Below are 23,191 nucleotides of genomic sequence, written 5' to 3' on the forward strand. Positions count from 1 at the left end.
CAAGCAGGCATCCTCCCAGTTGGGGCTGGAGCCCACCAGACAATCCTTATCAGTGCTTTGTTTTCTCCCACATCAGATGAATAATTACACAACTTCTCAACCACCCAAAATGCAGAGTAGCCCTCGCCTCCCTTCAGGCCCAGTAATGACAGCCCATCTCCCTCCAGCCTTCTCCTCCTCCTCTTCCGTCTGGCTTCTCCTGGAGGATCATTAGGGAGCCGATAAAAATAGGTTTTCTTATTGATTTATCTCCTTTACTCCATGCTCTCTCTCCCCTGCACCGTTGACTTGTTTCCTTAGCAACTCGGCCGATCCCTGTGCACGCCACACCTGCAGCTCCACGCTTCCCTCCCGGTGCCTTTGAGGAGGGGACAGCGACCCCAGGCCATGGGGGCATCCCCCAGAGCGCCTGGAGCAGGCACTGTGGGCTAACCCCGTGCCTGGAGCTGGAGCTCCTTGGCGGGCCTGTCAGGAAGATGTTCAGCCACTGGCAGATCTTCCAGCTGTGACCTTCCTCTTCACCTTCCTCCCCCACCAGAAGCCTACACCAGCCCACTCAGATCTTGTTAAGACAGGGAGTGAGCCCAGGTCCAATCCCTGGAGATGGGTTCTGGTGCTGATGGGACATTGACACAATCTCTGCCGAAGGCTGGGTACAAGACAAATCCCTAAATCCCTCCTTGGATGCTGGCAAGGACAGGAGCTATGGAGAGCTCCCCTCCACCCCACCCCTTCCCAGTCTTTTCTATCCACTCCTGGGCAAGCAGGTGGGGAAGGAGCAGAGGAGCCAGAGGAGTGAGGCCACACGGGCCTTGGGGAATCCTACCTTCCAGTGCCACCAAAAGAGCAGGAGCAACTTAACCCCTGTCCATGCCTGCATCATCCAGGTTCCAACATCTCCTAGAAGGTCATGTCTCTATTTCCCACCTCTCCTCATGCCTCCCTGGGGACCTGCTGCTCTGAGGGGCTTTCCCTGCTCAATTCCTACACCTGTGGACTTCATCTTGCTGGTCCCAATCCCAGCACTGCTGCCTGTCCCACACAGACAAGGCATGACACTACGAAAGGTCCACATCTTCAGCATTCACCTTTAGGATGCCCAAATCCTCCTCCTGTCAGCTCTACACCCCAGCAGAAAAGTGAGCACCTTCTCTCCAAGGCTGTATTCACAGAATGATGGAATAGTTTGGGTCAGAAGGGACATTAAAAGTCATCTGGTTCCAACTCCCTGCCATGAGCAGGGAGACACATCCCACTTGACCAGGTTGCTCAGAGCCCCATCTCACCAGACCTTGAACAATTCCAGGAAGTCCACAACCTCTGTGGGCATTTGAGGTTTTTGGTTTCCAAGAAAAAACGAAAGTGCCAAGTAGAGCAAAGCCTGTGAGTGGCCCTAATTCAACTCTGGGATTCTCCATCCCCACAGTACCTCCCTGGCTTGTCCCTGAGGACACAAGGGATTTCTGTCCAGCCACAGAGCTGTGGCCCCCGTCTCTATTCCTGTGTCCTGCCACCCAGTGCACCCAGCCCATCCATGCTGGGGGGATTAAAAGAAAGCGACATCCAGATCCCAAATCCTCCCACTTTGAACACAAGCCAGCTGCTGTGTGCCTGCTACACAGAGGCTCAGGAGATGAATGTGGGCTTGGATTGTGCTTGTGTCCTGGAGCACCCAGCCTGCCTCAATCCCTCTGCATGGACACAGGAGATTACACTCCCTCTCTGCAGTCACAGCTGTTGCTGCTTTTATGGCTCCAAAATGCAGTGCTTTGGTTTCCATCAGGGGTTAAACCGAAGGCAGTGACAGCCAGGAGTCCAACGGGGCAGAGCTGCCCACACTGCTGCCGCTCCCGTAGGGATGCGGGATGCAGGATGTGGGATGCCTGCTTGCCACGTGCAAACAGCTCCATGGAGAAGCGTCTTCTTCTCCCCCACTTCACCCTGGAAATCAAATCTCTCTCCTCTCCTCCTCCTTTTTTTTTTTTTCCTTAAACAAAAAAGGACCACATCATGTGATTTTCCTGCCTTAACATCAGTTTTTTAACTTTGGTTGCCACAGCAACAGGATGCAACTTGGCATCACCATGACAACAGCTGCCTCTGTTTAAATTCACCATCTGACAGGCAGCCTCGCTCTCCCCGGCTGTCAAAAAGATGGACCTGCCATTACACCTACTCGCCCCTCCCCAAAAAAAACCTTCTAAAATCTGATGAATGGAGGGCACAGCAAACAGGCTGGGAGGTGGGGAGGGGGAAATGTTCTTGGGGAGTGCAAGGATGGAGCTCCCAAGGATGGCACGACATGGCGCAGGCTCTTCCCTTGGGAAGGCGAGACATGCCGGAATATTGGCTGGGGAAAAGCCAAGGTGCAGGAGATGCTTGGCCAAGGTGGGGCGTGACATCACCAGGGTTCCCGAGGGGCACTGCCCACGCAGCATCAGGTCACAGTGAGAGCTGTGGTGAGCAAAACAGTTCAGGCACTCACGAGCATGCTTCCCATGGAGCAAAATCTCCCTGGCTGTTGGGATGGGGACGTGCCCGGGGGTTCTGGGCAATCCAGCTGCTCTAGGCCAGCCCAGCACCAGATTTGGTCCTCAAAAGAGCCGAGATAGGTGAAATCCCTCACCACAGGGAACAGCAAGGTCCTGATGGACATCCTCTTTCCCTGCCACACTGGGGGTAGGTGCAGTGGGCAGCCTGCAGCCAGATGCTGTCCTTGGGGACACAGCCAGAGCCACACAATGTCATCTGGCCTTCCTGGGGCGGGAGAGGGATCTTATCCAGGTCAAATGTGATTAAGTGGATGAGGAACGGAGCAGATATAGATGAGCTGCAGCCCATCTCGTGTACTAACTGAATTGGAGCCTTCCAGGCAGCCAAACAAATGAAATCAGGGTGAAAGGCCTGGCCATCAGCAGGAAGAGAGCAGGCAGGAGGACAAGGCTGCATTTCCCAAGGAGAAGAGGAGGAGATGTTCCTACAGCCAAAACAGCAGCTGCCCCCTGGTTTGGGCAGGACCAGTTTTAAAAGAGCAGCTCCAGTGGAGGCAACGCACTGGGCTTTCCAGCGAGGAACTCAGCGAAGACTTGCCTCCCATGGAGCTGCATCCCAATCCCAGTTGCTCGTATTTCTCCTCCTTCTTCTCCATGCATCATCCCTATTTACACTGGGAAGCCAAACTGCAGAGGCTGCTGGTTATAATTACACAGTTACCCAGCAGATATCCAGGCCTGAATCACCAGATATTTTTAGCCCTATTACCTAGTCAACCAGAGCTGGATGAAGAAGAGCCTCTACTTCACCCTGCGCTCCTCTCCAGCCCCTTTGGCTTTCCTCACTGCTGTGCCCACCCTGACCCACAGCACCAGGACTGGCCCATTGCCCTGCCAAGGCCAGCAGCTCCTACTGACCGTGGCCAAGATCCAATGCTCTCTTCCCCAAAATACCCTCGCCCAGGAGCGATGCCATGGGCTCCAGGCCAGGCAGCTGAGGTGTTCACATGATTTTCCTGGCCCTACCAAAAGGCACCAACCGCCTATGCCAGGCTACAACTACAAGGATGGGAACAACTGGCCTGGCCAACCGAACCAAACTTATCACCAAAAGGCCTTGCCCATTCCCAAGCCCTCAAAACTCCAGTGGTGCAGAGAAACATCCAGGGTGGATGCATTTTTCTTGGAAAGAGATGGCAGCAGGGCGGGGGATAGGCAGGAACGCTGAGCTCCCGCGCCTGGAGCACGCCTGTTCCCAGCACTCACATGGGAATATGTCACTTACTTCTGGAAAAAAAACCACGAAATGAGCCCATCTCCCTCATGCATTGCAAATTCCAGGGGAGAATAATGCTGGGGAGTTCTGCTCATGTGGTGGTGGAGCTCCAGTCTCTAGGAGACAGCGGCTGCCTGGAGATGAGACATCACACCGGCACGGGACCCCAGCCCACGCCGGGAGTGTCGGGCCAGTGCCAGCACCCCAGCTCTTTCTGGCTCCCAACAAAAACCAGAGGGGCGAGAGCCCTCCCACACCGCACTGGAAAAGCACATGAATAATTTGGCATATTCTGGAAAAGCAGGCAGCCGGCCTGGCCGCTGCCCTGCAGGGCTCCGCGCTGAGCCGAGCTCACCACACCAGAGGTCCTGCAGCGACCCGCCCCGTGGGCGCTGCCAGGAGGGGCAGATTCAGGGGTGCCATGGGGAATTCAGCCCCTCCAAGCCAGCCCTTCACGCCCAGGTCACCCCTCAAGCCTCGAGATGTCACAACTCCCCAGGCAGGACCGGTCCCTGCCTGGCAGAGGCTTGACCTGACGTGTTGGAGCTGCAAAGGGACGATTCCCCAGTGATGCTCTGCAGGGTGGGTGACCTGTCCTGCATCCCTGGGCCTCACCAGAGGCTTTCCCCCTAGGTACCTGTTGCACAAAACCGAGGCATTGCTGCCTGGCACCGGGGAAAGCTCTCCCGTGCCCACCAGAGGAGCCAGGAACTCAACCAACAAGTTGCAGGGAGAGAAAGCGGCGGCAGCAGCAGGAGCCGCATGGAATCACTGCTGCAGAACACGGTACGGGGAGGCTCCTACAGCCAAAGCGTGGCCACGCTGAAGTTTTCGGGCTCAGCTCCTCCGTGGGGGCAAAGCCCAGGAGGTGTCTCGGGGGGCAGCAGGCATCGAGCCCAGGTTGGTGTGGGGCTGAGAGCTGTGGTGCTGGGCAGCAGCCAAGGCGCCCAGGGGCACCCACAGGGAGGGGGGAGGAGAGAGAGGTGCGTGGGGAGGTATGAAAGGATGGAGGAACAGGGGAAGGAGTGGGAGAGATCTGCACCCTCCACCCTGCGCTAGGAGAGGGGTCCCTGGGATATAATCAGGGCTCCCCATGCCAGCCTCCACAAAAAGGGCCACGGGGCACAGCCAGAGGTTTCCAACATCCTTCCCTCTGCCGCAGGGAGGGGGCAGCCAGTTCCCAGAGCCACCATGGGGGGCCGGGGGCTGCAGGGTGAGGACGGCTGTGCCCCTGCCAGGCGTGATCTGCAGCAAAGAGGGCACACACAGGAGGGACAGAGCCACCACCCAGCAGGGACTGGAGATTCACGGGCTCCCAGGTGGCTCCGGGTGGGGTGGGGTGACAAAACTCCACAAGACATCGAGGCACAGAGAAAAGGCCACTACCCCCCAGCCTCCCCAGGCACACACACCGAGCATCCCAAAGCACGCAGAGATCAGAGCACCTGTCCCTATTAGCACGGGGGAATAATAAATCCAAGCCTCAGGAGGGGCTGGGGGGCTCCCAGAGGGGAGAAAGGGCTCAGCTCCTGTCAGGAGCAGGCGAGGAGCCGAGGACAGAAGGGGAAGCAGCAACAGGGCGAGGAGAGCATCCCCGGGGACCGGGGCACCCCTCTCCGCACACCTTACCTGCCCGATAGTGCCACACGCACGTGTCCTGGGCGGCCACCGAGGCAAATCCGGGCAGCGAAGGTGGGGGCTCACAGGGGCTGCAGAAAGGATATGGCCAGTCGATGAGCTTCTTGGCATATTTCCTGACTATGTTCTCTTCCCCAAAGAGGAAGAGCGATCTGTTGACGGTGAAGCAGTTCTGCCGGACGGGGATGGGGTTGTACAGAGCCATAGTCCGGGCTCTCTGCGCTTTGGTTTGCTTGAAGGCTCCCGGGCTCCCTCCCGCAGGGGCAGGAGCTCCTTGCCGGCTCCGGTTCTGGTCGGAGCCCCCATCTCCAGAGCCCAGCCTGCCGGCCACTGCCTCCCCAAAGCGAGCCATCCTGGAAGAAAACACACAGGTGAGCCAAAGCAGCAGCACCGAGGCGGCGGGGGGGAGGGGGGTGGGAGAGAAGAGGGAGGGGGTTGCGGGGCGCAGTCCCAACCACAGCCCCCTCCTCCTCTCCGGGTGATGCTCAGCTCCGTCTCTCCTCCATCCCTCCGGGGGAGCAGGGACCCGCGTGGAGGAGAGGTGGCAGCGTGCGGCACCGGCTCGGCGCCTCCGGCACGGCACGGGGGGCACCAGAACCTCCAGCCCCCCCCAGAACGGCCACCCGGGCAGCGGGGCGGGCAGCGAGCCCTCCTTCTCCTCCGTGCCCAGCGGAGGCCGCAGCCGCTCAGCCCCTAAGCATCTTCCCCCACGAAGCAAGGGGTTAAACCCATCCACATCCTCCCCACCGCTCTGCCCGCAAGCCCAAACCAGCCCCTTTTAACCCCCCAGCCCCGCCGCAAGGCGAGCGGAGAGCAGGCACGGGAAAGGCAGGGATCCGAGTCCTTCCAGCCACCCCCTGGCAAAGGAAGGAAGACACAATTCGGAACAGCACCCAGCGCAGCAGCCGCGGCCGGGGGAACAGGTTGCAGCGTGGTCCAGCCTAGTTGGAGCCAAGTGTCCAACTCCTTCCTCCCGACTCCATCTTCAGCATCCTGCGGGAGCCCGGCCGCCCATCTGCCGGCTCGCTGGGGCAGCGGGCAGGGCCGGAGGGCTGAGCCCCCGGGCGGGCACCTGCGGCGGCAGGGATGCCCAGCCCTTCGCTGCCGGGGCAGGAGCGCGCAAGGCGACGTCGGCTTCCCGCAGGAGCCGGGCCACAAAATTAAAGGCTGCCGCGCCTCTGCAGCTCGGGGACAGCTCGCTTTAATGAAGTCAGTGGCAACACAGGCGCACACAAGCGCGCACACACGCACAACACGCCCGGCTCGCTCCCTCGCTCCATCCAGTGCGTTCTTTTGGCAAGCACGGGAGCTGCCGCAAAGGAAAATCAGAGGCGAGGGGTGGGTCTGAAGGGAACAAAGGCAATGAGGGAGCCCCCACCCTGCCAGAAGCACACACACCCCCCGCCCTGGCTGCAGAGGGCTTTCCGGCACACGGGTGCTCTTAGGTGAGTGGCTAAATTGGGGAGCAAGGGGGGCTCCCCTCCCTGCATCTCCCCCACCCCACCTCAGCCCGCACCGAGCATCTCTCTCCGGTCACACACATCATCCTCCCCCCATCCCTGGGACACTTCGAGGCTGCCGGCTCCCTGCCGGAGCCGCCCGATGCCAGCGGGTGTCCGGGGAGTGCCCTCCTGCTCACTCGCATACAGATGAGCCTCCACACCTCGGTATTTTCCTTTTGACACGCGATGTTGCCTGGAAGAAACAGCAGCTCATCCAAGAGGTGTAAACAAGCCGAGGCTGGATGTGCCCCTGCAGGAGCTTACATAGGGGTGGGGGAATGTCTCTGATCCTGCTCCCCCCGCCACAGGCACCCCAGTAAATGCAGGGGACCGGGGACACTGCTGATGCTACAGCCACGCATGTGCCAAGGTCACCCAGGGATGCCCAGGGTCCCCTGGGCTGGGCTGTGCCCCGGTGAGGGGGCTGCCTGCCCACCCACCCACCTCTGGGGAACCCACCCTGCCCTCCTGGCACACACAGGGTAGCCCCAGACCCCCAGGGGTGTCCCCAAGTCCTCGGTACCCAGCAGGCAGGACACAGCACAGCACACAGCACACCCTGCGAGCTGTTCACACGCAGGGTCCCCCACCCCTCCCGCTGAACCCCGAGGCCACAGAGCTCCCCACGGCCTGTGACACTCGCTACCTGCATTTCCCACAAGCAGACCACCCATGGCTCCAGCCAGCAGCACAAAACATCTAGTGTCCCTGCCATGCTCTCCCCTCGTCCACCCTAACAACCTGCTCTGCAAACACAGTGGCTGCTGCCCTGTCCCTCAAACCTGCTGTGGGGCAGCCAGGACTGCTTGAAGCATTTAAATGAATTTTAAAAATATTAAATAAATCTAGCTCCTCATCACATAAATCATTAACTCATTTGGGCCTGGGCTTCTCCCTCCGTGCAGCCTGGCAACACCTGACCAGGGACTTCCCCACTTCACAGGCACTAGAGTGGCTGAAGGGCCATAGGACTCGTTTTTTGGGCCAGGCCCTCATGGGTGCACTGCCAGGAGCCTTTGGGCTGGCTGGGTGAGAAAGAGGAAGGACCAGATCCTCCTCAGCAAGATAACAGAGGAGTGTTGGCAAAAAGGGTAGTGGGATCATTGCCCCAATCTCAGTCAGGTACTGCGAGCCCACCAGCTCTCTGTGACACCCAGCTGCTGCTTCCCTTCTTAATTCTCTCCTTCCAATGATCTTTATAACCAAAGTGGGCTCTCTGCAGGGTTTCCCCAGCCATCTCACTACCACCCTGCAGCACAGAGTGGAGCAGAGGTACCCAGATCCCTCCCAAAACATTTCCCAGGCCACCAGCCAGCCACAGTGACCCTGGCTTTTCACTCTATGAACAGGCAAGGAGGTGGCCACACACAGCAGCTACCAGCTAATTACAGTCCCTTCGATTCTGTCCAGGCAAGACACTGCCCTAAACGAATCAATTATTATTTGTAGCTCCCCCACCTCCTCCTCCTCCTCCCCACCACCAACACAGCTTCGGCAGCGGTGCTGCTCTTCCCACCTTTCAGCCCTTTAAGCCACTGTTAATTAAGCCCGGGGCTGGGCCGATTGCCAGGAGCAGATCCTCAGCCTCGCAGAGCTCCTGCTCCCCCCAGCCCTCTCCCACCCTTGCCTGCACGGCAAGGCCCCACCCAGCCGAAGTGTTCAGGCTCTGTTTGGTACCCAGAGCATGAGGAGGATGGGGAAGGCTGCACCAGCACTGCCCCTGCATCCCCTGCCTGGCTCAGAGCAAGGGGCTGAGGGGGAGGAAGGCAGCCTTCCTCCTCCATTCCCTTAGAGCAGGGATGCACCCCTTACCTGGACACTTCTGCTGGGGCACTGGGCTGTCCCCTGAACCCGGAGTTGGCTCTTGCCTCTACTCTACACTCGCTGCTGCAGAGAGAGCAGAGTGCAGGATGACACCACTGGGAGCCTCTCTCCTGCTCAGACGGTGCTAAAGGATGGGATATTTATGAGAAAGCAGCTCCTTAAGAGAAGATTGAGAGCCAAAAGGAAATAAAAAAGTCTCTGGCTATGCCAAGAGATGCAGGCTCTGTTTCCCAGGATGTTTATTGCCATTCTCATCTTGACCCTCACCCAGCACGCTGGGATCTGTGAGTCAGGGAGAAGTGTGGCTGATGCCCACATGATTCAACATGGCACAGGGATTCAGAGCCAGCCATGTGGGGCTGTTTGGGTTTTTGTCAATGGAGGAAATGCGAGAAGGCAGGGAACAGCGGGTGCCAGGACAGGAAGGCATTCGGGATGCGCTTGGTTTTAGCAAGACAGGCTAACACTCCTCCGGTCTGGAGCACAGCTCTGAGAAGGAGCAGCTGAGGGAGGGCTCAGCCTGGAGAAAAGGAGGCCAGGGGAGACCTTATTGCTCCTGAAAGGTGAGGGTTGGTCTCTTCTCTTAGGCAACAAGGGACAGGACAAGAGGAAACGGCTTCAAGTCACACCAGGGGATGTTCAGACTGGATTTAGCAAAGGTGCCTTCTCCAAAAGTGTTGTGAAGCCCTGGAACAGGCAGCCCAGGAAGTGGTGGAGTCACCATCCCTGGAGGGATTTAGGAGACGTGCAGATGTGGCACTTGGGGACATGATTGAGTGGTGGCCTTGGCAGTGCTGGGTTAATGGTTGGACTCGATGATTTTAGAGGCCTTTTCCAACCTAAACGATTCCACAGTTCCACGATTGTCACACCAATATTGCCACCCAGGTCGCCTCCTTGCTTTTCCCCCCACCTCTCCCAGCCACGCCACCACCCGTGCACGGCAGGACACCACCGGAGACACGGGGCTGTCCCCTCCGGGGTGATCCCGAGCCCCTGTGCCACATCCCCGCCGCCTCCCCCCTCCGCGGGGCCGCTGCCGCCGCTCCGGCATTGCCATCTAGTGGCAGCTGTCCCCTCCCTGCGCCCCCCCAGCCTCGGACAGCAGCCCGGGCCCCGGCTGGGCTCCCCCCGGCTGACCCCTTCCCAAGGGATGCTTGGATCAGATGCGAAGCCCCCGCGCAGCTCCCGCATCCCTTCGCGCAGCCACGGGAGCAGCCTCAGGCACCCCGGAATCTCCTATCTGTGCAGTGCTGGGTACAGGCACCAGAAAAAAAATAGAAAAAAAAGAAAAAAAGAAAAAAAAAAAATAAAAATAAAAATAAAAAAAAACCCCTGCAAATAGTGTTAAAAGCATCCTCTGCCAAGCCCCAGATTGCTCAGAAAGCCAGAGCTGCTCCTCAGCTTGGAGGGAGCACCAGGCAGGGAACAAGTCCCTGAGGAGAGGCTCAGAGTTGGAGTTGTTCAGCCTGGAGAAGAGGTTCCAGGGAGAATTTAGAGCCCCTTCCAGTGCCTAAAGGGACACAAGAGAGCTGGAGAGGGGTTTTGGACAAGGGCCTGCAGTGACAGGACAAAGGGAAATTGTTTCAAGCTGACAGAGGGCAGGGTGAAATGGGATATTAGGATGAAATTCTTCACTATGAGGATGGGAAACACTGGGACAGGTTGTTCAGAGGAGCTGTGGCTGCCCCAACCTTGGAAATGTTCAAGCCAGGGTGGATGGGGTTTGGAATAACCTGGTCTAGTGGAAGGTGTCAGTGCCCATAGCAGAGGGGCTGGACAAATGATCTTCAAAGTGCCTTCAAATTTAGACCATTCTATGACACTGCTGCAGGGTCTGGAGAGGGAGGACAGGCTCCCCTTCCATGACTGATATTCCCAGGAGATGTGATGGACTGCACTCATCTTAGAAAGTGGCTTTTGGCATCCTGATTTATTTTTTAAATATGGCTATGCTGAGATGAAAAAAAAATTAATGAAAAAGAAAAGGATCAAATGAGAATCATCTACAGTGTGCTCTGGCCAAATTTCAAATTGGGACTGAGTAGCTGTGACTCAGAAGCGTGTTTATAACCATGCAGGAATGCAAGTTTTTTTCCAGGAACAGTTTTATTACCTGCTGGATTAGAAGGAAGATGTTCTCCCCACTTGCAAAGGAGAAGTCCTGCTGAGCTGAGCACCTCTGCAGCAGCAGGGAGACAGAATCCCTGGGCTAGAACACTTCACCCAGGATGGCATCTCTGGAGGAGGGCACCACACCAGCCTCTGCCTGATGCTCATCTGTGCAGATGTTGGCAGCTGTGGCACAGGCCAGGACAGCCCTGATGACATTTCTTGTGCCAACAAAGCCCTGCAGAGGCTCTGCACCACCTCGAAGCAAGGCAGCTCTCACCCAAACCAGGGAAAATGTTTCCTCTCTGCCATCTGTTTCCACTTTTTTTTCAACAACCTCACCAGGATGTGCCTTCTCCAGCACTGGCAGAGATGGGCACCATCATCCTCACATGCACCAGGACACATTCCCAGCACCAAGCCCGAGGTGGAATTCGCAGGGTCAGCACTGGCATTTATCCACTGAGGGATCAGAGGGTTGGAAGAGAAGTGAGAGCCAGCAAATCTCACGCCAGGCTGTGAATTCTGCCTCCAGATTTAAGTCACTGCCAGCACTTCCTCACCCTGCCCTGGGCTGCAGCAGCCACTCCAGGTGTCACACAGCAGCCATGGCAGGAGAGCTGGGATGTGTGAGGCTGGAAGTGGAATTATCTGCACGCTGCTGTGATGAAACATCCCCACGTTCACAGACACCACTGCTTTAATTACCAAGACCCACGAGTCCAGCAGCCAGCCTTGGCATCTTCAAAATCAATAGGAAAACAATCATGTAAAGCTTTCTTTTGCTGGGATAAGGGATTAATCTCTGCAAAAGGAGACTTGAGTGGCTATAGCTCCCTCCAGACAAGCTCTTGCAGGTGATGGAGACACAGAACAAGCAATGCCCAAGCAGCTCTCACCCAGGTTTCCCTCTGCAGCTCCTTCCCAAGACCCCAGCTGCAGCACACCTTGCATTCCCACCCTAGGGATCCCTTTTCCTAACCTCTCTGCAAGTGTCTGCTTAAGACAATCCAGCCCAGAGCATCTCTGGTCCCACTCCTTAGAATGCCTGCCAGTTCTCAGCTGCAGAGCAAAACACAGTGCAACACAAACCTGAAGCAAAGTGCCACACAAACACGAGTGGAGCAGGTTCCACTCAAGGTTCCCAAACCCACGACATCCCACCAGAAGCCATCAGGGCCCAGCAGCCTCCAGCTGCCCTAGGAGTGAAAGGCCAGGGCTGGTTAGCCACAGCTGTTTATGGAGGGAGCATCCAACCCTTCCCCTCCTCCCCTGCATGCAGATGCTTCACAGTGATCTGTGGTGACATCTTTCTGTGCAAGCAAAGGGCAGACACATGAATGGTGTCATGACGATATTTTGATTTTTTAAAATTAAAAAAAAAAAATAGTGGTTTTAACATGCATATCTGTAAATTTTTAAGTTTATTAATTTAGCATAGCTTTGATATTTTCTTAAGCTAAAAAACCAAACGTATTAAAAACTTCACAGTTTAAAAGCTAAAAAGTCTTACATTATTTTGAAAAACTAAAGTTTATTTTAAAATACATCTTACAAATTAAGATTAAACTAATTTAAGGGAGATGTGGCCCCACCCTGCATTGCTATGGGACTGGGCCAGCTCATGCATCAGAGCCACTGATAAAGCAGAACGTTGTCACATCTTGAATTAAAGGTGGATTGAGCAACCAAATCGTGGAATCACAGAATAGATTTGGGTTGGGAGGGACCTTTAAAGGCCATCTAGTCCAATTCCCCTGCCTTGAGTATCTTCAACTAGACCAGGCTGCTCAGGCCTTTGAATGATGGCAGGCTGGGAGAAGCTTGAAGGAATCTCATGTCTCATAGGGATGTGCATCCAGCCCCACAAAACTCACAGGAGTTGATTTTGGTCTCACTCTGCCACTGTGCAGCTCAGTGTTTGCACTAACCCACCCCCACAGGCTGCTCAGGGCTTTGTCCTCCCCAAAAAACACCCAACCAAAACCAAAAGCCACCTTTGTGGCTGCATGACAACACCCAAACGAGCACAGGGGGGTTGCTGACACCTCAAACAGAGGCAGGTGAGACCCCATCACCCCCAAACCGTGGAGAAAAGGGACAGCATTGCTTTGCAGTGCTGGCTGCAGGGATGCTTCCCCCAGCCTGACACTGCCTGCTCTCCCCTTTCCTACCTCCACACTCCACTCTGGCAATGCAAAGCTCCTCAGGGTAACTCTGCCTTAGGCCAGGAGGCTTTTGTGGCTCAACTGAAGGGCCCTGGAATAACCACCCATTAATAAATTGCCTGGAGTGCCCTGCTGCTTTATGCAGCTTTGCCAGCCCGGGCTCTAATTAGCATTCACATCCTGGCTGCTCTGGGCAGGCGTGCAGCAATCCCACCTCTCAGGGAACAGCTATCCACGCTCCCCTGCTTTGCCGTCACATTAAAGCAAATTTCCATCCCTGCTTCCAACCCCCGAATCCCTCTACACAACCTCTCTCCTCAGCCAAAAGCTGTAGAGCATCCCAGCCTCACACGAAGCAAGCTGGCAGGAGGTGAGATCACACCTCTCCATCCTTCTCCATCTCAGACAGGTCCACCTTTGGGCAAGGCACTTCCAGAGAGGTCCACTTGAGAAGATCCAATGGGGGAAAAATAGGGATATTTGAGAATGGCCTTGCCCAAAACATTGGGACTGAGCAGCATGAGTAAAGGGAGAGCAAAGAGATGAGGAAGGGACAGGGCAGAGACCCGGGGGGATATTCCCCTTCTTTTCCCCTTCTTGCCACCAAAGCCCTGCAAGAGCCAGACAGCAAGCTGCCAAAGTTTACGTGTGTGGGACAAGCTCAGAAAAGACATCCCCAGAGCCATCCATAGACAGCCAACAGCAAAAAAATTATTATTAGCTTGTCGAAGGGTTGGAGAGGGATTTCTAAAAGCATTTTTTCAACCACTGCACTGCCCAAAGCAAAATAAATCCCCCAGCATCCTCACGACCCCTCCGGCACAGCAGTGTTAGCTCCAGCCAAAGCCAGCAGGAGATTTTCTTCTCCCTTAGACCTCCTCTTCACCCCTCCAAGAGGCAGGTCCATGCCTGAGGACCATGCAGTGCTTTCTCTGATTCTTTGCCTGCCCTGCAAGGCTCAAGTTGGATAAACACAAAACAAAACACCCACTGCCGGGGGTGGGATGGCAGAGGAGTCTCCTTCCTGCTTTCAGGCTGCATATTCGCCCTGCAATAAAAAGAAAGCTGGACCAGAAATCCACCAACTCTATCTCCAACCTAATGAAGTCAAACTCACAGGCTCAGCTTTCTCCAAACAGGGGTGGCTTTGACAAAACTACATTTGTCAGGACAAGCGCCAGGAGAAGACGGAGCTGTGGAAAAAAATTTTTCCAGCAGGTCTGAACTTGCACTGAGCAGCTGATGCTCAAGACAGCCAGAGAAGCCCCATCCCTGGCATGCAGCCAGGAAGGAGATGCTGCTTCCCTCTCCCAAACCTGTGAAAGAGAGAAGGCCAAAGAGCAAAACCTCTCTCTGAGAGCTCCTCAGTGCTGGGAGGTGTGAAAAAACGTCCCCCTTGCTGCAGCGACAGCTCAGCAGCCTCCGTGAAGGCAAACACCCTCAGCAGCCAAGGCTGAGCATGGCTCCCAGAGATTCCTCAATGGGAAAAAGTCCATTGAAGAATTTTTAGGCTTAATTCCACCCAAGAAATGGCACAGTAAAGGCAGTTACAGCATATCAGGTACTGTCTCACGAGTTGTGGGAGAGGTGGAGGAAAAAGCTACTCCTGTGAAGCTCCTCTGGGGACAAATAAAGGAGTTGGGATTTGTAGCAGAGTTCACGGAGATGACGCAGGTTTCATCACAGTATCATCCACCTTCCAAGCTTGCAGGAAAGCTCCTTCCCACTAAGCAGGCTGGCTGGCATCATCCAGGGAAGATGTGACAACACGAGCTCTTCCAGGTGGGTTTTGGAAAGGACAGTGCCCCACTGACCTCCTTCCCCGTGGCTGGGATAAGCACCAAACATTTGAAAGCTGCTTTAGTACAACTTCAGGGACCTTCCTGAAGTTTCATAGAATCATGGAATGTTTTGTGCTGCAAGGAACCTCAAAGATCACCTCGTTCCAACCCCCTGCCATGGGCAGGGACACCTTCCACCAGACCACGTTGCTCCAAGGCTGGCTTTGGACAGCTTCAGGGATGGGACATCCACACTTTCTCTAAGCAACCCTTGCCAGGGGCCTCACCACCCTCAGTCGAGAAAATGTCATTTTGGGAGTGAGCAGTCAAACATCCTCTATATTTTAAAATGGAAAATGTTGAGTTAAATGAAAAATCAGTGATTGTCTGATCAAAATAGATACCTCGTGAGGTCCCTGAATTACACTGTCATCCCTGAAATACAAACAGTGTGTGAGGGTGGGAGGGGCAAGACAATTACACCTAAGAAATTGAGAGTAGTAAATAACATTAACCCCCACAAACTGGAGAGGCTGGAAAACACCTCTGTCACAAACACTTCCCAGCCAGCAGCCAGCCTCCCATCAGAATCACACAGGGACAGCTGGGGACTGCCTGGGAGAGGGGAAGAGGTTGAATTATTCCAGGGGAGGGAAAGAACAAGGATGCAAACGAGCGGGAAATAGAAGTTTCGGTGCCTGCAGGCTGCACCGAATCCTGCTCTGCCAGTGCAGGGAGAGGCTAAAAACCAGGCAGTGCTGAAGCAGAGGGCTGTGCTGCCATCCAGAGGGAACTTCAGCAGCCTGGAGGAACAGCAGAGGAGCAGCACGAGTTCAGCTCCACGGGAAACACCAAGCCCTGCACTTGGGGAAGAACAAACCCAGTGCTGGCTGGGAAGGGGCTGGGCAGGGAGAGCCCCATGGGACCTGGTGGCCACTAGCACTGTGCTCTGGAAAAAAGTGGGCCAGCAACCCCCTGGGGTGTGTTAGGCAAGGCCAGTGGGTCGAGGAGGTGGCCTGTCCCCTTCATTTGGCTCTAGTGACACATCCAGAATGCCGTGCCCCACAGGACAGGAGACATGGGCTACCGGAGCAACTTCAGCCAAGGTGACTGAAGGACAGGAGCTGTGATCAGTGGATCACATCACAGGATGTGATCAATGCACAGAACACCTGGCAGTGTGGGAAGAGGCAGAGCTCCTCTCTGTAGCACCCAGAGACTGGACTAGAGGCAACAGGCACAAACTGCAATAAAACAAATTCTGCCTGTACAGAGGAATCGAGTTTTTCACTGTGAGGGGAACTAAACAATTGGGACAGGCTGCCCAGAGAGATTGTGGATTCTCCATATTTGGAGATACTCAAAACCCACCTGGACATGCTACTGGGAGAAACCTGGAGAACTGTGGAGCCTGCTCTAGGTGACCCTGCTTGAGGTTCTTTGCCACTTCACTGCCTCACAATAATTCAGTGTTTCTGAGCCACGGCCAGCCCCAGGCTAAGGGGGAAGCTCTTTCCAAAGGCTGGTTCCTGGAAAGCACAGACCATGGTTTGAACCCTGCTCCAAGACGTGCTAACAAATCTTCCCAACACCTGCAGCTGAGATTCCAGTGAGGGAAGCAGGATGCAGTGGCAAAACATGAGGCAGCAGCTCCCGAGTGGAGGCATCTCCTGGGAACCACCCTGTCCTTCCATGCTCAGCTCCTAAGGAGCTCCCTGGAACCACTTCTGAGCCTGCACTGGCTCAGCCACGCAGGAAGGCTCGGACTGTCCCCGACTGCCCACCCCTCTGGCAGCCCCTGGGAGGCTCTGCAGTCACTGGAATTAACTCAGGGAATTCCTGCAGGGTGTGCCAGAAACCCAGGCTTTGAGGAAATTCGGTGAAGGATGCTGTTGCCAGGATATTCAGTGGAACTCGAGTTCATGCCAGGTCAAAAACCAAACTCTTCCCCAGGATGCAAACCTTGATCTGCACTAAAGGGAAGCAGGGAGAGCACAGGGAGGTTCAGGGCAGATACCTTTTGGAGAGATGTTTTTCTGCTGCTCAAGGCAAAGTACCATGACAAAAGCCACATTTCAGTGCACCCACTGCCAGGTTTAGCATATCCACAGTCCTTGTCACTGCCTGCATTGCTCCTCATGCAGGGAGAGCCATGTTAAAAAACAGACATTCCTTAGACTCAGAGAAATGAAATGCTTTGCAGGGAGTCATAAACTTGGGGGCATGGGTGGATCTACAGGAGGGATCCTCCCTCCAGGTACATAATTCCCAGCATCTCCTGCCACCGAGATCTGAGGGCCTTGACCTGCAGAGCCCCCCCGAGCTCCTGCCAGCTGCCTGAGCTGCCCCAAACCTATTTCTCAGCCCTCCCAAAGCCCTGGGGTCATGGCAACAGAGGTCTGAAGAGGAGCCCATGGTGGAGAAAGGCAGACCCAGACGGTGCTGGGAGGCAGCAATGGAGTTGGCAGCCCAGCACACACCGAAAGGGCCCTTTGTCTCATTCAGCGCCAGCAAAAAAAGAATTTAAAAAAATAAAAAAAAAAAAAAAAAAAAAAAAAAAAAAAAAAAAAAAAAAAAAAAAAAAAAAAAAGATGTAAGGAAAAAAAAATTCAGCTTCATTTGTAATCTGGGATGCAGAGCGTGCACATAACCAGACAGAGGCTGCCAAGTCATAAAAAGGCACCGAGATCTGTGAGCAACACCCTGTGCGTTTGCAGCCTGTTCTGTTCCCTCCCTGCTTCCCATCCAGCCACGCGGAGGCAGAGCTGCAGGAATGCTCCAGCCCCTCGGCTGAGCCAGGCAGCAGCACAGAGCTCCCTGGAACAGGAGCTTGCAAGGTCTCCTTCTCCTGGGAGCTCCCTAGGCTCCCAAGAAAAGGAGACCTCGCAAATTCACAGCACCAGAGACGTGAATTCAGATGCTCCAAGGCAGGACATCACTTTTACTTACATTATCCTTACATTACACTCAGACCCTCCACCCATCTCTCAGGTGCTCAAAAACTGAATTACAACGTCCCACCTTCACACTGTGCCACGAGTCTGCTGTTTCCCCACCCCCCCCATCTCCTCCATTCCCTGCCCCACATCTGCCCGGAATCAGGCTTTTCCATGCATCCTGGCTGTAAATATCATCCCAAAACAAGGGCACAGCATGCATTCCCTGAATTGCACAAGCTGAGCTTAACAAATTCCCATGCACACGTGGGTTTTGGCCATGAAAAGTGGGATTGGGTCCTGTGTGAGTGAAATTCAGCCTGAAGCTTTTCTGGGATGCACTCCCCGTATGGCTCTGCCTGTCCTTACCATCAGCTAAGGAAGCAGTTGCTCCTCCTGGAGAAGCCACAGGAGCTTATTTCGAGGAGGGGCTTCTCTTTTGAGCTGTCTCTAAGCTTGACATTATCCAAAGGATGCATTCAGAGCAAAGATAGCAGTGATTCAACCTCGGAGCACTGCAGATCTCTCCAGATACCTCCATCCCTGACCCCAACATGTAGATGGAGGGCATGGCAGCAGGATGGGACTCTGGAAAAACAGGATTTAGTGTCTGGCCTGGGCAGAAGTCCCTCAGACAAGGACAAGGTGGGCTGGTACATTCATTTTTCACCATAAAGTTAATCCTCCCCCAGAGCCACTGCCTCACAGGCACTTTGTGTTTTCTGTTCTCTGCCTCAAATTCCTCTTGGGGAAAAAAAAAAAAAACCAATAAAACAGAGAAAAGATAATTTTACCCTTCCTATTCTTATCCTACGTGTGGAATTGTTTCACTGGCAAAAGGCAGCAGAGGTGGAGGTTTAGTGAGGGTCAGACCTGCCAACACTGGTGAGCACAAAAAAAAGCCTTTCTTCACTACCCTCAGAGCAAACCAGATTGAGAGCAGCTAAACAACATCTGGCTACACCTAGGAATGGCACATCTGCTAAGACAGGGCTGCTCCAGGGCAACAGAGGGCTCATGCAGCAGAATAGAGGCACATGCAGCATCTTTTGCTGTGCCCACCACCCTGCAGACCACTCAGCCACAGCCTGCAGCTACTCAGACATTTCCCATGGTTCCCATGTCCCATTAAATGCCCACCACGATGCTGGAGCTATGGGAGGATACTGCCTCCTCACTGCCAAGCAGAGCCAGACTGCCCCAGTGCAAGCCCCCAGGGTGATCCAAGGCATGTGAGATGAGCCCTTCTGAAAATGAAATCACAGGGAAATTGCATTATTACTAATAAAATTACACATAAGGAAATTAATTTGCATTTTCTCCAGCATAGGGTATCCATCTCTTCCCAGAAAACATCTATGGTACTGGGGTTACTGGGTTTTGCACACCTTCCTGGGCTTTGGCAAAGCTTTTGGGGAGAACATGGATGGTTTGTCCCAGAAGAAGAGAATGTTTTGGATTGGAAGGGACCTTAAAGATAATCTGGTTTCAGTCTCGCTGCCACAGGCAGGGCCACCTTCCACTTGACCAGGTTACTCCAAGCCCCATCCAACCTGGCTTTGAACAGTTCCAGGGATGGAGCAGCCATGGCTTCTCTGGGCAACCTATGCCAGGGCCTCCCCACCCTCACAGTCAAGAATTCTTAGCCTTAAACCCACTCACTTCAGTTTAAAGCCATTCTCCCCCATACTGCCACTGCATACCCTTACCAAAAGTCCCTCTTCTCCTGATGTTTGAGTCTGATGTTTAAGCAGGAACCTCTGGCATGGGGATTTTGCAGGCTGATGGGATTATCAGGGCACAGAAGTCTGGGAAAGGAGCAGATCAAGCTCCTTGGTGCTCCCCAACTTCCCAGGAAGGGGCCCGGCAGAGGCAGGGAGTGGAGCTGTCTGGTCCTCAGTGGGACATGTGGTCTGCAGAGCCCAAGGGCCAGAGCCCATTGTCCTTCCCAGCATCAGAGGCTTCCCAGAAAACCATCACAAAGCGGGATGAAATGACAAACCAAATCACCCAGGAGCTGGGAAATGCAAAGACAGGACCCTTCCAGCCTGAGGAAATATCCTGTTAAACCACATTGGGATGGCAGCACCTGGCACTGTGTTAAAGACAGAAATATCAGGCTGGATGGAGCTGAGGGCAGCTGGGGGGACACATCCCACCACCAGGAGCAGGAAGGGCTCCAGCTTCACATCCCTGCCACCAAGCAGAGCTGTGGAGCTGCAGGCATTAATTAGTGCTCCTCCAGCCGACAATTAACGAGGCCACCCCTCTGCTTCCTGCCCCGGCATGATTTATTCATCCAGCATCCCCAGTGGGCTGCAAAAGATAACGAGGCACCGAGCGCCTGCCGAGCCCATATGGCAATTTATTTCCCCTGCAAAGCTGCCTGAGTCCTGGCCAAGAGGTTCCCTGGGCACAAAAGGATGAGCACAGAGCTGAGAGGGCCAGGGAGAGCCCGCCTCAGCCACGGGCTGCTCTCCAAAAAAAGCAGGAGCAGCCTCAGCGTCATCACGAGTGGTTTTATCATGGAAACCAACTCAAAGAAAACCCCACCAGCTGCACATGAACGGAGAGCTGACCTAGATCTTGCCAAAGCAACGTGCTGCATCTCATTAATATGGAGGCTCCCATCTCCTTTGGGTGTTTTATTAAATATTATTCCCCAAATTAAGTTCTGGAGGCAGGGAACTGCTCCAGACCAGTGAGAGTGGAGTAGGATGTGCTGCAACAGCTCATCCCAGAAAATCTTGCTGATTGCTGGGCAGACACAGGGAGGGGAACCTTGTCATTTAAATGTGGGACTGAAGCAGGTGGCTGCAGCCTGGTCACATAGTGAGTGTGGGGTGAGAGAGGCTAATCCAGGATTAGGAGCTGGGCTTTCCTCACAGCACCAAATGATGAGAGTAAGTTAATTAAAGGAAAATAATAAATAAAACCAGTGGGTTCTAGCTCTTCGGTGTTCTCAAGTTTGTTCATGTCCCAGATTGCTCTGATTCAGGAAGAGTTGGACACTTTTTAGAATTAAATACAAATCATGGAATCATTGAGGTTGGAAAAGACCTCTAAGATCAAGTCCAACCACAGCAAAAGCAGAAAGTCAACAGCCCCAAATGTATCCAAATACCCAGATACAGCCAAGGGAAACTGCCTTGAGGACTTCCAAACCAGGGAGCTTCCCACTTTCCTCCCCACGCCACTCTCCCCTGCCACTCCACAATTTGGGGACACACCATTCCCACAGGATGCCACCCTCCAGCTCAGAGCCATGCAGCCCAACTCAGCAGTGCCAGGAGATGGAGCACAGCCGGCACTGGCTGCTCCACAGGGAGCCAACAGGACACCCCCAGTCCCTCCCAGCAGCCCCACAGAGGACAGGGAACGTTCCCAGTCCCTCCCAGCAGCCCCACAGAGGACAGGGAATGCTCCCAGTCCCCCAGTTGCCCACCTGGGCCAGGGGCTCTCCAGTACTTACTCCCACTCCTTCCTCCGTGCCTGGGGCGTGCTCTGCATCTTGTGTGCCTCGTGGGCCTTGATGATGTCCCTCTGCTCGATGAGGCCTCCTCGCCGGCGCTTGATCACGTCGGGGCTCACGGGCACCAGCTGGCCCAGCCCCAGCTCCAGGGCGCTGCCGGCGTCGCCATCCCGGCAGCGGGAATCGTAGAGGGCGTCGAAGGAGGCGGCGCGGGACACCAGGGCCTGGGCCAGGCTCTCGGGCTCCAGCAGGTTGCAGGACTGGGTGCTCTGCGTGAGGCCCAGGCGGTGCTGGCGCCACGTCTCCTCCTCGGGAAGGGCCAGGATGCAGCGGGAGGAGGCAGCGTCCAGCTCAGCCCCCGTCCCCGGCGCCGGGGTGCCCATGGAGCACGTCCCGAATCCCAGCATGGCGGCTGCCGCTGTGGCTCATCACTCTGCGGGGGGACAAGGTGGAGGGCGGCTCAGGGGTTTGCTCTCTTTGCCCCGTGATTCCCTCCCACATCAACCAAAAGTCCTGTTTCTCCTCGGTTTGTTGGGTTGGACCCTCTCGCACCAGCACACGCATCACCAGACCCCCGAGGTTAGGTGAGGGGCAGCACCTCCTGCCTTCCTCATCCTTCCCAATTTGTGTTGGGAAGGATGAATTAGGAAAACCTTATAAATACGAGTGCCTAGCAAAAGACTTTGAGGATATGGAAAATATAAGTGAAATAGAAATGGTAGCAATTTTCAATTCTGTGGCTGAAAGCAACTGAATGCCTGAAGGCCCCTTTGTTTAGATAATGTTAGATGCTGCCAATACCAAAAAGCAAACAGACATCCTCCCTAGGCATGGCAGGAAGGGTCCCAGATAAAATTTAGAGATAAGAAAAGCAGTAAAACATGGTAATATAGTGATTCCTATAGGTTGCATGCAAATGTTAGAGAATTTGTATCTTGTATTAGATTGGTTAGTGGAAATTAGAATATTCAACATAGAAGAAGATTTAATGTATTGTAAATGGGAAAATCGCTCTCTTATGCTCTTACTCTCTTCGTTCTTACTTTCTTAAGCTCTCTTGAGCTTTCTTCTCTTACTCTCACTCTATCCCTCTCTCTGCCCTGCTCTGAGCTGTGGCTGCGGCTCCCAGCAGGGCCTTATATAAACCCACGCCCTAGGAAATAAACTGCAAACTTTAAAACCAGAATAAAGAAAGCGCCTGAGTTTGTCCCGACTGTCCCAAAGCAGAGATTCCTACAAATTTGGGCATCCTTGAACCTGCAGCCATCCCTCCCTGGAGCAGCACAGTTTGATGAGATGGGAAAAGAGATTTGGGACACCTACATCAAACCACCCGGGCTCCCTCCGTTGGGTTGGTCTCTATGGGGCACTCCTGGCTGGAGCATCCAGATCCCCCTCCAGCCCCTCGCTCAGGGGACAGCCAGGCAGCCCCAGAGACAGGCAGCACTTCAAGAGGCTGGATGGGGAAATGCCAGCATGGGTTTGAGTCGGGAGCTGCACATGGGGAGCAAAGGCACGGGAGCAGTGCCAGGAACAGCACACGGAGCAACGCTCCTTGGCCAGGCAAAGTAGGTGATGCTCTACAGACAGGAGATGCTCATGTCCGAGACTACACCCAAAGCCATGGTGAAATGCTTTATTTCTGTGTTGGAAAAGCTCTGTTCAACGTGTTATTGCTGCAGGAAAGGCTTTGATTTCCCAAAAATTCCCCATCGTTGTGTTTGCCCACAATGAAGGTGAAAAGGGGGATGAGAGAAAGCAGAAGGCAGCCAAGGCCATTACTCCCTTCCTAACTCCATCCCTAATGCAGGAGAAAGCAACTCAGCAAGGAAAAGGAGGATTTAAATCCCCCAGTCATACAGCAAACTGAGCATATCATCATCTTAACCCCTTCCCAGAGCATCATTTGAAGACACCTTCAGAACAAACAGGGAGAAAAGACAATGGGATAAAGGCTGGGGAACACCACAGCAGAAGCAAAAATAAATTA

At 54.5% G+C, this 23,191-nt stretch overlaps 1 protein-coding gene across 5 annotated transcripts in view; it reads right to left on the reverse strand.

The window, feature by feature from the left end:
* CACNA1E (calcium voltage-gated channel subunit alpha1 E) overlaps nucleotides 1–21,623 on the reverse strand; it is a 107,808-nt gene extending 86,185 nt beyond the window's left edge. For all 5 annotated transcript variants that reach the window (XR_015805549.1, XR_015805550.1, XM_088170322.1 and 2 more), the window contains exons 1-2: nucleotides 21,202–21,623; nucleotides 5,493–5,759 (exon numbers count right to left, since the gene is read on the reverse strand). Coding sequence is in view for 3 of the 5 variants with exons in the window: in XM_088170322.1 (XP_088026448.1) it covers nucleotides 5,493–5,759; nucleotides 21,202–21,608 (674 nt within the window). In the remaining 2 variants the exon portion in view is untranslated. The remainder of the gene's footprint in view (nucleotides 1–5,492; nucleotides 5,760–21,201) is intronic.
* Nucleotides 21,624–23,191: the final 1,568 nt, after the last annotated feature.

Source organism: Sturnus vulgaris, chromosome 9 (genome assembly GCF_052056855.1).
Source record: "Sturnus vulgaris isolate bStuVul1 chromosome 9, bStuVul1.hap1, whole genome shotgun sequence".
Lineage (NCBI taxonomy): Eukaryota > Metazoa > Chordata > Aves > Passeriformes > Sturnidae > Sturnus > Sturnus vulgaris.